Here is a 16,200-nt window from a genome sequence, read left to right as displayed (position 1 = left end):
TCATTAGGGAATGGGATCGTATAATGTAATATAGACGACCGGCTTAGTGGTTAACGTAAATACAATTATTTTTTCGCCGTAAATCGAACTCGGCAATTTCGGGCTAGATACTTACATACTTGTTTTAAAATATATTTGTTGGAACTATAAATTATAATTAAATAAAAACGACGCGCGACCTTATCGTTTTTAGCGATCTCTTCATAAATATATTTAATACTCATTATAATAATCGCAGAGATGTGATGCCCAGAGATGTTACCCCATTGAATGGTTACGAGACCTCGAGATAAACTATCAACTGCTGCTTCAACCTGTTCTTGTTAAAAGCGATTTTTTTTTAAATTATCTACGTCTAGAAAACCCAAAAATTCCTTCAAAGGATATTATTATTAAGGCTCATACCATGAAAAATATACACACTTAAAAATTTTTTTTTTCAATAGCCTCTTATTGAGTAGGTATTGGCCTCCTCCAAAGGATATAATATATATGTTTATATATTCTTTGCGGGTGGAAATCAAAAGATATTTTTGTGAGAAATGAAGTGATCAACTGTTGCTGAAATTTTAAACTGTGATTTTGTGTTTTAAGAATCACTCAGGACAAGTTGTTGGTATACAACTGTGTATATATAATGATTATACTTATTTAAAAAAAAATAAGATGTACACATAATACAAAGTATGGCCAAGTAATGTTTGTAACTCTAGTTTTTAATTATTTCACTCATATGGGAGAAGCCTTCGGTAATTTCTTAGAAAAACTACTTTTTACGGATTTCAGGTGAAGCTTGTTTACACAAGCAATAGCTTTACCATTAATCCTCAGAGGTGCTGGTCTGTTTACTGTTTGTACATTAACTAGTTTTATTTAAAATATACGTTTTAATCTTCTAAACCTATCCTATACTTAAACCGAAAGTATTCTTCTTGTTCAACTGTAGTTTAGTTATTTAATTGTAAGTATTTAATACAATACGTAATAAACTTGACGTTATTACGTATTGTATTAAATACTAGCCTAAAACATTTATATGTCGCCAAATGGAAGAGACTAGCTGACACAGGGAATCCTAGTGGGGGGTTTCTCTTTTTACTAGATAACATTCTTTTTTATTGTGTAAGATTTTTTTTTGTTTCATGTACATACACATATGACATATTTTGACATATTAAATAAAATCACTCTCACTTTTTGCCCGCGATTACTGTTTAGGAAAATAATTAATTTCATTTTAAATTAATAAAACCTTACGTGCACAAAGAATAAAATTAATATTATTATATCTTTTATTTTTGTCAACTATACAGTTTACTCTAATTTTTTATTATACAATCGAATATCTGTAATTATTTTATCCTCCTTTTTCCCAATTTGTTGTTACTTAATTTATTATATATTATTATTTTTTACAACTATATTTTTTTTTAAATGTAGTTCTACTGTACAGTTAAATATCTTTTGAATTTTTTTTTATACAATCGAATAACTGTAACTTTCTGGAGTTAGTATACTTTTTCCCCAATTTTTTATGATACTTAAAACATTATAACAAATTGCTACAATTTTAAAAAAATATAATAAATTTATTTGATTTTCAGTATTCCTCAAGTTAACAATAATATTTTATATACACTTATTATACACAAACATAAAACACAGTTAACCGTTATTATGAAGAAAAAATATGATAATTTAAATGAAAAAAATTGTTTGAATAAATAATTTTTTTAACCATAAATTACAAATTAGGTTTTTAAAATGCGTTACGTTGTTCATTGAACATATTGAGTTATCAAAGAATTAATTAAAGTATTATGATGTAAAATAATAATATACGGTATTTTAATAGTATATATATATATTTGATGTACCTTTTATGTATGTTCTACACGAAATTTGAATATAATAAATAATTTTTATCCCGCACAATTTGTATAACAAATACTAGTGATCATATATTGAATAAATGCTAGTATATATAAAAATCTTACCTTCTATACACCACTATTTCCGAGCTACCTCTTCGGCGGACTACGCAAGTTGACACCATCCCCTTTCTTTTATACGCACAGGGACGCGACGTCGCAGTTCGACAGGACTAAAATCCCACGCAAAATATTTACTATTTACGAATTTGTATACATAAATTTAAACAATTATTAATAGGAATAGTTCCAGCGCTGTTTTGTTTTATGTAATCTATAAGTTGTTTGGAGTATTCTGCCAAGTATAACATGGTCGACACATTTCTGCATTTGTTTTATTAATCAATTTTTATAGGACATACGATTTGGATCTTAGACGAGTGAATAATGTATATTATTAATCAGACAGCCCTATGACCGCAATTCTACCCAAAGTACCCTTGCTAAGAATGTGTATTTACCAATTGAAAAATGTCCCGGGAATAGTCTGAAGCGATAAGGAGAGCTAGACTGCTAATTTTGACAAGATTTAATCGTAAAAAGTGTTTTGAAATGTCTACAAAACTGGATGAATAAAACTTTAGCGTGAATACAATTGTGTTTGTTACGTTAGCAAACTTAAAATTTGTTTTATGCAACGAAAGACGCAGGCAACTACTAGTTCATTATAAGTATACAAATGCTGTTATAATTAATAGACTGGGTTATCAAGACTATTAATTATATAATTAACTCGAGATTCAAATTATCGCCCCCTCGTTTCGATAATGTCGATATTTGTAAAGATTCCCACAGTATATAATATATCTTATAGGTACCTACGTATTATTGGCGTCGAAGTGGACTTCTACTTAGTTAATACGTAAATAGTATTTATTTATTTATTTACACTTCGTTGTAAATAAAAGAAACACAATACATAAAAATTATAAGGGATGCAACGGGCGGCCTTATCGCTAATAAGCGATCTCTTCCAGGCAACCCTAGTTAAGAGAAAAAAAAAAGAAACATGCGTGCGAGAAGTGCAGAATCCTTAATCTAAAGTAATACAAAAAAATAAAAATATTAATAACAAACTATATAATAGTTATTACCATCGTCTGAAATGTGTGTCTCAATACAATTTTGTGTTGCAAAACCCACTGGATCTGCGAAACATACCTACTTTAAAGGTTACAATCAAACTAAATTTTACTATACTCTACAATGTTACTATAATTCCCTCATAATAGAGTGCCCATAGACAGTCATCGTTTACAACTAGTCAAAAGAAAATCAAGGACAAAAATATCAACTTGCATTAAATAATTGCAAACAAAGTTAATACTGTAAATATAAATTGCGCTTATAAGAAGTATTTTTTTGAAATTATATTATTAATCTATTTTTTTAATATAAAGTATTTCAAAAAATTAAAAAGCTGAAGATTTTGTTTAATATTATACCCAATTAAAACCACTTTTGTACTAAGTAGCTTTGTTAAATCAAACTTCTTTGTCTACAGTAGGTAAGTCAAGAGCCTAAATAACTGTCCTTGAGAAAATATAGAAAAAATTTACGCCAAACATTATCCTTAACCTCTAAAATTGAAATAGAATACCGTAACTCGTTAGTTGTAATACGTTTTTCTTTTGTAACGTAAAACGAACGATAACAAATGTCAAATTATTAGATTCAATATGATTTCCCGATATTTTTTGTGGGTGAGGAATTTTAGAGATGATCAAAAATTAAGTACATTTTTTTACTTATTGTTAGCAGTAAAAATGGTAAAGGTATTGTAATGTTTATGTTTATTTATTATTTTATTCCAATGGGGTTAAAATTAATATTATAACGATTTGGAATAGTGCCCTCTAGCAGAAGCAGTTTAAAACAAAAGTTCACTTTGCGCTCACAATACAGTAAAAGCAGAATTATAACTCTTAATTTTCATAAATATTGTTGTTCTTTAAATAATAGATTAAATTTTGAATAAGTAACACTAATATGTAATGACAATTAATTAATATTTTAAAATAATAAGTATGTAATGAATTATTTTGTTCTTATTACGAGTTATTGTAAACCAAAACAGGCGCAACGAAAATGAAGCTAACATAAGGAACGATGCGAGATTCAGAATTTGACATTGACATAAGTATACGGTCATCGTACAGTATGATGTCATTCTTTTTGGAAAATTCGGAAATATCAATGAAGCTGTCGCAACAACCCTTTTGTTGTTGCCAGACTTACGATAGTTTCTAATTAGACGGGAAAAAGAAATATTTATAAATTTTTGGTTTGGCTCTTTTGAATACTGAAATAAAATAAATTTGAATAATTGCACAAATATTGAATTAGTACGGTTGTGCTTCTACGTAAATTTAATAAAGACGTCTTAGTAGTAATAAAACTGTAATATGAATGAACAGCATTTTAGTCTACGTGTGCACTTTACCTTTACCAAAAGAAAATTAATTAGATTATAATATACTTGTTTACAAATATTTATATATTTGACAATATATTTTTTTGCAAACGTAGCAATTTTTACGATGGTAAAGCAAAACGTAAGCATAAAGCGGCAACATCGATCTAAATTAATTTTCATTCATCATTCAAAGTTCAAACGTGAATAGTAAACGCGTTCCGCTGAACATGTCCGCTTTCTGTGTTTTTTGACGTAAATAATAGCGAAATTGTTTTGTGCACTTCATCTACGTGTTGAATTTTGGTGATTGTTAAATTTTATCATGTGTGTGATTGTGTTGTGAGCTGTTCTTATGAGGCTACTGTACAAAACTGGTCCGATGGAGTCTCTCAGAAAATGGTTCTACAAACCAAAGGTATGTCATAACATTGTAGTAGTTTCTCTTTTTTTAATACCTTTCTTGATACTAGGGGACTAAATTTATTGTTGAAAGTAAACTCTGTGATATATCTACCACGTATTTATCTGCAAATAAACTTTGCAGCAATGATTTCTTTGTTACCACGCATCAAGTACGATTGCAAAATACTGCCAATAGTTTTACCTACCCATTGCACATCGGGGCTAAAGTTATTTCCTTTTCTAATCGCCACAGCAGTTGTTTTATTTCGCGATAGCTATTGTTTCATATTACGTCATGGTTTATGGTTTAATAACATTGAAATAACAAATGCGTTTATTTTAAAAGTAGATTTTCGCCTATCCGAAACTATTTGTTTATCTAGTAAACCTGTATTTTGTATTTTAATGATATGGTGATTTATTTAAACATAATTAGAAACCCAAACATAAGCCTAAATATGGAAAATGCTCATTTAAAAAATTTGGAGACTCGAGTATTGAATTGAATTTGTCTTACTTTTTGGTAATACTAAATAACTACTTATGATGCAGTTTTGACCAATTGGAACCTATTTTTAAATATAAACAATATTAAGGTTAAAAGAATTTTATTCTCACTAAAAACCTACATCTCACTTACTTACATGAGAAACAAGAAATAATAAAAACATAAAAAGAAAAAGTTAAATATTTTAAATGTTTATCATTATATCTCAAAGATATCTACAAAAATAATACTGTAGATAACAAAACTTACTTTATGATAAGAATAGTTTTGTTATTTAAACTGTATGTTAACAACTAATGTAGCAAATTAGTGTTTTATCCTTATAAGGTAATAGTTTTAAAGAACAAGACATATTAAATACATTTAATTATTTCATTTATTGTATGGGTTTCCACAATGCAACTTTGACAATTGGGGAAATATGAATGTACATTTTAATTATTATTAGACTCTGATTGTTATTTTTTTAATACCAGCAAATTGGCAGTTGACCATCTTATGTTAAGAGATTCTGTTGCTCATCAACATCTTTGTAGCCAGAGGGTAAGCAAGTGTGCTTCAGACTTTTTAAAAGTTGGTATTTTTTTTTATAGAACGGACAGGAGGCTCACCTGATGTTAAGTGATACCGCCACCCATGGACACTCAATGCTAGAGGGCTTGCGTGTGCGTTGCCGTTGATTTGATTTATGTATAGCAAAATCTGGGTTTTAAATCAATTGCATTGTACTATAGTTTTTTTATTCAGATATTATTCTGTAGTATAATTGTATATATCTAGTTTCTTTAGTTTTACAAACTCCCTACCTTAAACTATGTTACCTAATGCAAATCATTACTACTCATAATAATAGCCTATATCCTTACAGGTAATAAACTATGTAGATAGGGTTTACTTTCACTTAGGTAACATTTGCTGGTTACAGAATTTCCATCAGGCACTTAATTGTGTTTTGTGTGATTGTAGTTTTACTTGCTTAATAATGTTATGGTAGATTAAATAAAATTGTACATCAATATTCAAGCAATTCAAATCAATTCTACAAAGTTTTATGAAAATAAATTTCCGACTATAACAGTGAAAAGGTAAGTGATAGCTGTTTTAATGAAACAGCAACGTAGCTAGCCATAGCATATGTTAAAAACATTTATTTATAAATATTCATGGATATCATATAATGCAAATCCGAGGCTACTTTGCGACACACTAAACAAAACTGATGAATACATTATAATAATCCGTTATTGACACCAGATGCAAATTGTTTTGTAAATTTTTTGCTCTAGTTATGTAGAATTGTACAAAAATATTTTTTAGGTTGCCAGGAAATAATACTAGCCATACGGAAATGAGAGGGTGTAAACACCTGATATATTTTTTACATGAATTGCTATCTGCTGTTGGTACATGTTCTATCTCAGAAGATATAACATGTTGTTTGTGTTATCAGTTCAATGTTACGCGATGCTTAATTATCAGAATTGTTAACAATATATGTACCAATATTTGAAAACATAGAGAACTGGTAATCCTTATAGGATTTAAAAAAAAGATAGGATGATAAAATGGCACATTCAATTAGACAAGTAAGAATGAAAATTCTTACTTGTCTAATCGTTAGTCAATATATTTTTGCTATGGGCTACCAATGTAGGAAAATGTTTGAGCTGAACAATATGTAGTCCATCTAATTTATACCATTGTTCATGCTTCCACACGCGCTCTATAGTCCTACACTTCTATAGTCGTCGTATCTCTATAGTCACACACTTAACAACCTTAAAGCGCGAAGGCTGATGTATCCTTAGTTGAAACATTGGTTTCGTATTTATGATATGAAATGTTTATTTGTATGTAGGTTTTTTTTATTAAAGACAAAAATGTCTACTTAATTAAAATGCTAGTACTATGTAATATTTATTGCCAGAGAAGTGAGTTCTCAGTAAATTTAGTAGACATTTGATAGATGAATGTTTGACTGCCAAAATTATTATTCCTATTATTTTTTTAAATTTTTAAGCAAAAGGACAGAATTATTCCGGCCGTTTATAATAACCTTGCCAGCGCAATATCACGGAAAACTTTTAAATATTTTATGATTTTTCACAAGTACCTATGTATGCTTTTTATATGTTAACATGTACATTAAAGTTTATCGGGACCCTTGACATTACTGATTTTTCAACTGGAGGCATTTAACATTAAACGGAAAAGCATTGTTTGCATGTTGAGGAAATTATTGTGAATACTTAAATCTAAAAATAACGATATTATTTTTTCTTAATTTATAATTATACAGGAGTTTATAAGTAAAGTTTAAATTGAACAGCATCATTTCCCAGTTGGCCGTTTCTAGGATACTAAATTTTGGTATGGTTGGATGTAAAGTAACGTAAAAAATCATTTAATCATATAGGTAACACAATGTACACTTATGAACGTCAAAAAAAGAAATGAATATGAAATTCTTCTAACTTTACATTTCGTGCCAGTTCTCAAATCAAGGGCGTAGAACGGAAGAGAAGAACTTGCAATAAAATGTCCGCCACTCTCTTTTTTACACAACGTTTGTAAGGAGCTGCACCCATTACACCATGTTCCACATGAAATCTAAAGTAATAAATAATAATAACATAAATTAAAGATGAGATTTGGATATCAACTCAACTGCGGTACAACATAGACTATAACTAGCTATATTCGTTGATATTTTTTTATCCGAAACAATGTATAACCTAACCTTGTCTTTAAAAATAATATTTATACTAACTCTGTTTACGTTCTAAATTTTCTAAACCATTGTAGAAGCTATCTTATTAAGATTTTTTATGCCTAAAGGTCTAATTGGGCGTTAAAGATTTGTTAAGTAGGTATTTTTTTTTAAACAATCATAAATAAGTCATTTAATATGTCTTGTGTCTCAATGTCGAGGTCGGGAAGCGATTGTGCATACAATTGATATTAATAAAGTGACGATTACTTGGTGCAAAGGGGACGTGTGTGCATTATTTTTTGCACTTTCTTAAACCAAAGGCTTGGCGAGGCTTTGTGCCTCAGTTATTTTTGCTATTGGCTTTCATTTAGACTTTGATTTATTATCATGAAATGAGATTTCGTATCTCTAATGTAACATACACTTTTATGTGAGATTTTTGGATTGTATAATAATCTATATATATAAAAATGAAACCCGTTTTGCGTTGTCACGACATAACATGAAAACGGCTTGACCGATTTGTCTGATTTATTTTTATAATATTCCTTTAAGTACGAGGATGGTTCTTACGGACAGAAAAATTAAAAAAATTGAGTGAAAAAGTCTAAAAACAACACTTTTCTATATTCCCATACAAAATATTCGTAATAATACTAAAGGCAATTTGAACTTTAATACCATAGCATAAAGTTCAAGTGTTAGTGGAGGTCCGGGAAGGTAAATTTTTATTTTTTGACATAATGTATTTGTTGTCTTATCAACTTTCTTTTTTTTATCTTACTAGCTAGACCGGTGTCCCGAATAGCAGAATAAGTATTAAAAAAAAATAAAGAATCGACTGTTAGGCGGTACGATGTTCGCCAGGCCAGCTAGTAATTAAATAAATTGCCAGGAGCCTATGTCCTGTCAGTTATATGTTTGACGCGTTGTGTATTTAAGGTTTGTTCACGAACGAATGCACTTTTAATTGTACTTAATTTATATCAATAAAAACGATTAACGAACATATAATATAAAAACAATAACTCAGTAAAAACACGAAACGGGTATGCATATTAATGTATCTTTTATTTGACCTCGATTAGTGAATAACAACATACCTTCGAAACAAGAGAAAAAAAAAACAGTTTTAAATTTGAATTTGGAACTATGAATAAAATATATTTATCTTTTGCCATCTCCCTATCCATTGTTACAATTCAGAATCTTCATACGTAACAATTACTTATAATTCCTGTATGTAGGACAATATTGTATAAAGGAAATCCCTGTTAGTTTTCCTCAAAGGATACGCAATACCGTAAAGTTGTCTATGGAAACCGGTTTGAAGTTTTGTTTTTAATGTTGTGTAATTTATATAAAAGATTGATAAAATCTATCCTAATATAATTGTATAATTGGTCCAATCAGTGAAACGCATTCAATGCACAAGAATGATTACCTTTTAGTTGCACCGCCGTCACTACACATTTTAATCATAAATAAAGTTCGTATACATATAGTTTACTGATATTAAAAGTAACAATCTGCTACCATGTTTTTATTTGCGCGCGATTTTCATGGTTCACTTAAATAAATTTTATACATATGTATAAATATTAAATACTTTATTGGACAACCAAAATTACATATGACTTAAAAAATGATGTAAATGCAAGTGCAAATGGCTGCTTTAACGCGTTAACAAGGTAACTCGAACAGAAACTAACGAAAAATTTAAAATTGTGTGTGCATGAAGTGTTCAGGAGCCAAATAAAGACTTTGTAAACATGTCTAATATTAAAACAAATAGAAGAACAAGGTGAAAAGTATAGAAAAATTACAACAAAAACCAAAAACCACATTGCTTAATCCTCCTTGAAACACGATTAAAGTATTTTGTCATGATCTGTATATCACAGACAACAACTACAAAGAGCAATACGCTTCATAGACTAGCAATGAATTATAATATGTAGCTGAAGTCGCGGGTTTAGCTAGTTAATAAAAGGATTGTATTAGTTTAAATACCGTAGCCATGATAAACTTTCTACTGCGAATCGGCCGTCATTGGCGACAGTGAGACTTTCGATTTCGTTGTTTTTTTGGCTGAACTGGTTTTATTTGGTGCGCAATTTGTTTTAAATGGCGTTCTTTCATTGCTTGCATGTATTTTTAAATGTTTTTGACTTCGTGGCTTGGTTAATAAACTCGGAGAAGACTTAAAGCAAGAGTGATACACTACTTATGAAAATTATTGTTAATAGTTAAAAAGACAGAATAGAAAGTACTTTAAATGCAATTAGGCTTTATTTACGAGACATCAAAGACATAACAAACAGACATAAACAATATTGCTAATAGGTAATTGTTTTAGAAATCGCTCTAGTCGCCTTCTTTATCTTAGAGTTTAGTTTTTAAAGCTTGCATGCAAATGCTGATATGATAGTGTTTTCTTTAATTTAACATCTCATTAATTCTCTGAGTTTAATAACATAATTATGTATTTGGATTATGAGCGTAGAAGCAAGTTTAAGAAAGAAACAAAATTTCATACAAATTAATAAGATCTTTTGTTTGTGCTTTACGCCCGACTTCTATATTCTAAATACCTGACAGTTTCGTAGTTTTCCTATAGAAAGTGCATTCGGCAGCTGTTGTACCTATACCGATAATACGACGACAGACCTATAATTACGACGAGTAATGGAAACAGTTTGCTACTTTTAGATAAATAATGTGTGTAATTCGAGATTGTTTATTATTAAATTAATTCTTATAATATATTATATAAAATTCTTGTGTCACAGTGTTTGTAATTAAACTCCGTAATGGCTCGACCGATTTTCGTGAAATTTTGTGTGCATATAGGTTAGATCTGCTAATCGGACGTCTTTTTCACCCCCCTAAATGTTAAGGGTAATTTTATTTTTATTTTTTGGACACAATTTTTTTGTTTTAATTTTTTTATGATACAAAATACAAAAATACATACAACCCTTAATTTTTACCCCTATACGATCAACCCCTATTTTTTATTATAGTAGATAGTTATTTTTATTGAACAAAAAAAATGTTTCCTACAAATAACATACGTTGTCAAAACAACGTTTGCCGGGACAGAAAATTTTGTCATCTATAATAGATAATGTGAAGGGACATGCATTATTCTATGTTTTGTCTTTAGACAATGTTAATCACGGATTAAAATATATACTTAAATAAAAGAATTTCAGAAAAACAAAGCAACATTGTAATGTGTCAACACGGAACAGCGATAATCGTTGCTTTCGTAGCAATTAAATATGAATTAAGGATCACTTAAGCAAACGTGACGGTACTATGAAGCAAAGAAAAGTAGGTGATATTTTATTGTGGCTTTAATAATTTATTAATGCCTTTAAAATGTGTTTCGAACTCAGATATGTATTTGATATAAAGCGGTTAATGAGAGAGGTACTTGTCTGAAGTAGAGATAGACTGGTTAAGCCTCTCAAAGTGCGGGTACGGTCAAATTTTTATGGGATTTGTACAGTCGTAAAAAGGTCAAAGACGTATATATATTTATTTATACATTCTAAAACAACGTGTATACATAAATTTATACAAGAAAATATGACATTACAAATTTTACACGCATACTAATAAAAATAACTAAAACTAAATGATAACTTAAACCTCATTAAGAGCATGATAAACAACGTTACGGTAAGTTGGAAGACTGTTGTAAAATACATATATCAATATTTTCATCAATGTTAGTAATCAAGTTGTAAGAGCGAGATAGCCTATTCACTGGATCCTTAAAAGTAGCAGATAAGAGTGCGATTACAAAGAAAGGAAAATTTTGTAAGAAGGTTAGTATGAGTATTAAAGATAAATATTTTATACAAATAAACTAGATCAATGAAGTTTGTTGTATGGTGTAGAGTGTAGACTAAAGAACGTAACGTAACGCCCCTAATTCATAGGTCGGACGAATGTTGGGTTCTTTCTATAGAGCGACTCTCGTAGTGTCCTACCTTTTTCGATTAAAAATACACCAAGAATTTTTTTTTAGTTTACTGTTGTAAGTGTGTATTAGTAATATATAAGCTATTATCTAATCGATGATGTCATACATTCATGTATCGAGATGTGTTGAAACATCGAATGAGGCTTTCACGTGCCACACGTTACTGGTTATTGAAATTGAATCCATGATAAATATAAATTTATTTCCGCGATCTTGTTTGCGTGAATTAAGATATTTCATTGGTATGCTGCTAATACAAGATTTCTTTTTCAGAACTACACAATATACACAAATATATATTTTACTAATAATCGACAAACAAATTAATTTATTGGTTTATTATGCCATACAATGGTGCCATTATTTAAAAAAATGTTTAACTGAGGCAAATTATTAATTATAAGATTATTACACCTTATTGCTTGATTGATCATTTAATATAAGAATATGGTAAAATTGTATTATTAGACTGGTCCTGAAATAGGTTGATTAAAAGTAATAATGAAGCATTCCTGCTAAGAGTGGAGCTTATGGGTGATAACAAGAATTAATAGAAAAGATAATAGAAGAAAGGAGAGAAAATTTTATGCAAAAAATAACTGCAGTTTCTCTGCATCACGTAAGGTGATTTTTATCATCGATGATAAAAGCTGGAAAATTACGTTGTAAAGTCCGTAATGAGAATAAATAATATTATCATGCTTATCTCGTAATACACGTGCACTCATACAATGTTTCCAATTGCGTGTGATGTAATATTGTACTATTTTAAGACTTAACAAAAGTAACGCTAGATTGTGATAAACGAAAAATTATTTAGTTCTAAATTTGCGATATTCAATATGTATACTGCTAGAAAATAGCAATTTACAGTTGTCAGTTTTTGCCGAGCACCTACTATTTTGAACCAGTTGCCCACTGAAGTATTTGCGAACTAATTCGACTAAGGGTCAAGAAAAGAGCGTACCAATTCTTAAAACTCATAATAAATAGCATAAGAATGTTATTACTACCGACTTCAGAAAAAAAACAAAGGAGGTTATCATTATTGGACATGTAATATTTTTTGTGTTTGTAAGCATACCCATCTGGAAGATCGAGGTGTCGAATGATTCGATAACGAATTTTTAAAAACCAATAGGATTTTTATATTCCCATATAAATAAATAAATTATGGTTTACTTTTCTTGGTAATACAAAATCAATCAGTAGAAATAAGGAATATTGTCATTTAATACTTATAATTCCATTTTTAAGTCGGTTTTAAATTTCTTTAAATAATTAATATTAATTTTGTTAGCGCGCTCTAGCTTTACATAAGTCGATAGATAAGTAATATCTATTATCTAAGTTGTGAGTTGAGTATCTTTTATTCTCTAATAGTATTGGACAATAGAATATTCTTTCAATCTTTCTGAGTAATCTCTCTGTAATATGTTTTGATTGTCTCATTCTAACAAAAGATTATTGTGACGACTATAATAAACACAATAATACCGATTTATGGGTAGGTAATATTGACTATATGCAACGGTACTGAAATTATTCAACGAATTTTTAATGCCTAGTAAATAAAATATTTACTCTTTAGTGAATATATGAAGAATAGTGAATATAGATAAAGATGAACCATACTTCGTCTATGCTTTAGTTCAATGTATGCATTAAACCCTTGAGAAAAAGCCTTTCATAACCACTAAAGCCTTTATGCCCAAACAGCCTTGAACTTAGCGGCGCCAGTTGGGCCATTCAGCACGCCCTAAGGTCGGAGTTCGTTTGAAGGTTGTCCATACCTACTGGCTACCGATATCTTCTATCTATATATATAAAAGAAAGTCGTGTTTGTTACAACACTTATAACTCGAAAACGGCTGGACCGATTGCCATGGTTTTTGATATGTTGGATTTGTTTCCGTCCCGAATAGCAGAATAAGCAATAAAATATCGGATAAGTTATCGAATAACAATAAATAAATAAATTAATTTTACGAATGCAAAAACCATATGGTGCCATCTGTTGACAAAACTACGCATCATTTTACGTCGAATTCGTGTCAGTTCAAGAAATTCCGATCTTGAGGTGAATGAGGAGATGCATAACCATGCTTTGATCCTGATCAAAAGATGTTGGATATCAGAAAGTGCTTAACATGCAGTATCGCCATATTGACGCTAGAGAGAAGATGCCTAATGTGAAAACTACCATTCTTCTTTCGCAATGGCAAGCAATAAAACATTTCTGTATTTGCAAAAAAGTTGTATTAATGTAATACTTAACATTAATGAAATCCTAAAATAAGTTAAATTAAAGTAACAACGATATTATAAGGTTGTAGGGCGGAACGAAGTTAGCCAGGTCAGCTAGTAAAATATATTTTAAAACCGGCAAACAGTGTTTTCTTCAATTGGCTCTTGAAGTAGACATACCTCCCACCTCACGTAGATTTTGTACGGCTCGAAGCAATTATAAATTATTTAGAACACGACAGTAAACAAATAAGTGTGGTGCAGTATTAAAATTTTCACTTCAGTTTTTTTTTTCTAATTCAACATTAATTTTGTTTATTACAAATTAAAATGTAATAAAATTTCCGTTAAAATTGCACAGCAAAATATGGGTGATATTTTAACTTTAATCTAGTTTCATGACCTGTCAAACATTTTTTCTGTATGAAGTTAGAAATATTTGTCAACAATCAAGACGAGACTGTGACTTGAGAAAGGAATTAAAATATGCACCTAAAAGAGCAACGGACGATTTTGATGAGGTTAAATTGGTTATTTATGCTTCTGTGCAAAAAGCTAATTGTTTTTAAAAAGTTGATTAATGTTTGATAATTCCTAGTCCAAAATACTAGAATATTTTTTTATGTTATGTTTCAATCTACAGTAGAAGTTACCGATCAATATAATACCTACATATATATGAGCATTGTAATAACGGCAGGTGTGGTGTGGGTTGGTTTTTGCGTGACATTCCACCGCTCCCCACGGGTGCGAATGACCGAAACCTTATTTTAGGTCTACATGCAAACCATTTCTTGGCAGTTTATAATTCTAGTACAATAGGATTTGTAAATAAAGAAATTCAAGTGTGCAAACATGACGTGAAAAATTTAATCATAGGTATTTTTTATATTATACTAGCAGACCGGCCAAGCGTTGCTGTGGCTAAGGTTTTTGTTATATTACATAGTAGTAAACTATTCAAGTCAACAGTCATGGGGACCACCATGCTTTATTGGTGGTTATGACATTAAATTGTAGCTTATGTGAATCGTTGGTACTTTCAACACAGCGCCATCTGTTAGAATTGTGACTGTTAAATAATAAACAAATATTTTGCAATAAAATAATATTGCGGGTCTAAATTGAGATGTAAGCTATCCTATCTTTTAAGTTAGATCAAACTGCACACGGTGTGCAAATTTGATTGATATCGGTTCGGTAGTTTAGGAGTCCATAGCGGACAAAAACGTGACACGTAATTTATATATATTAAGATTATTTATATTCTCTCTTGTAATAATTTTACCATACAAATATTTAAATCTTCTTTGAGAAAATTATGACATGGATGAGAATTATATGATTAAGACAGTTTCATTTCATACAAATCAGTGAGATGTATTATTGCGACGTTGTAAAGGCTTCGTTCTCAATCTTTGCGTGTGTAGATTTTTAAGTTGAGTGCACTTTTATATGGGGTTAGGAACCTTATAAAGTCACTCCCAATCGCTATATAGGTCGTTGACCGCAATATTTAGCCTTAATTTTGAATTGCGTAAGTTTACGATTTAGACTTTTTGCACTATCTTTATACTTACTATTGTAAAAAGTTATCTTGCTTAATTTAACTGAACTATTCCAGCGAAATTCTGATATTGTCTCTTACAAGTTTATAGGGTTCCATAATTCAGGCGTGGCACCTAGGGGGCGATCTGCTGTTGCTGCTTTTGTTTTCTTTATTAATTCGCGGTAAGGTCCAGAAGGTTCATTTCGACGAAAACAACAACTTAGTTTTTGTGTAGTATATAAAATACATGTTAAGTCAAGTTCATAAGCACGCGGTTAAATTGCATTTAACAGGAGTTATCTGTTAATAGAATACATATTTTCTTTATACTCTTTATCATTTTCTACAACGCTGGTTAGTAAGACAGGAAAATACTGTTAAAATTTACGTCTATTGATCTACCTACGTTAATCTACTTAGAGATAGTCATATGACAT

At 29.9% G+C, this 16,200-nt stretch overlaps 1 protein-coding gene across 1 annotated transcript in view; it reads left to right on the top strand.

The window, feature by feature from the left end:
* The first annotated feature begins 4,534 nt into the window (after positions 1-4,534).
* Positions 4,535-16,200, top strand: part of LOC125054455 (lateral signaling target protein 2 homolog) — a 38,715-nt gene continuing 27,049 nt past the window's right edge. The window contains exon 1 of the mRNA XM_047656372.1: positions 4,535-4,762. Within this exon, the coding sequence (XP_047512328.1) occupies positions 4,700-4,762 (63 nt within the window). The 5' untranslated portion in view covers positions 4,535-4,699. The remainder of the gene's footprint in view (positions 4,763-16,200) is intronic.

This window comes from Pieris napi, chromosome 12 (assembly GCF_905475465.1).
Source record: "Pieris napi chromosome 12, ilPieNapi1.2, whole genome shotgun sequence".
Taxonomy (NCBI): domain Eukaryota; kingdom Metazoa; phylum Arthropoda; class Insecta; order Lepidoptera; family Pieridae; genus Pieris; species Pieris napi.
This window is presented reverse-complemented; position numbering and strand designations above follow the sequence as displayed.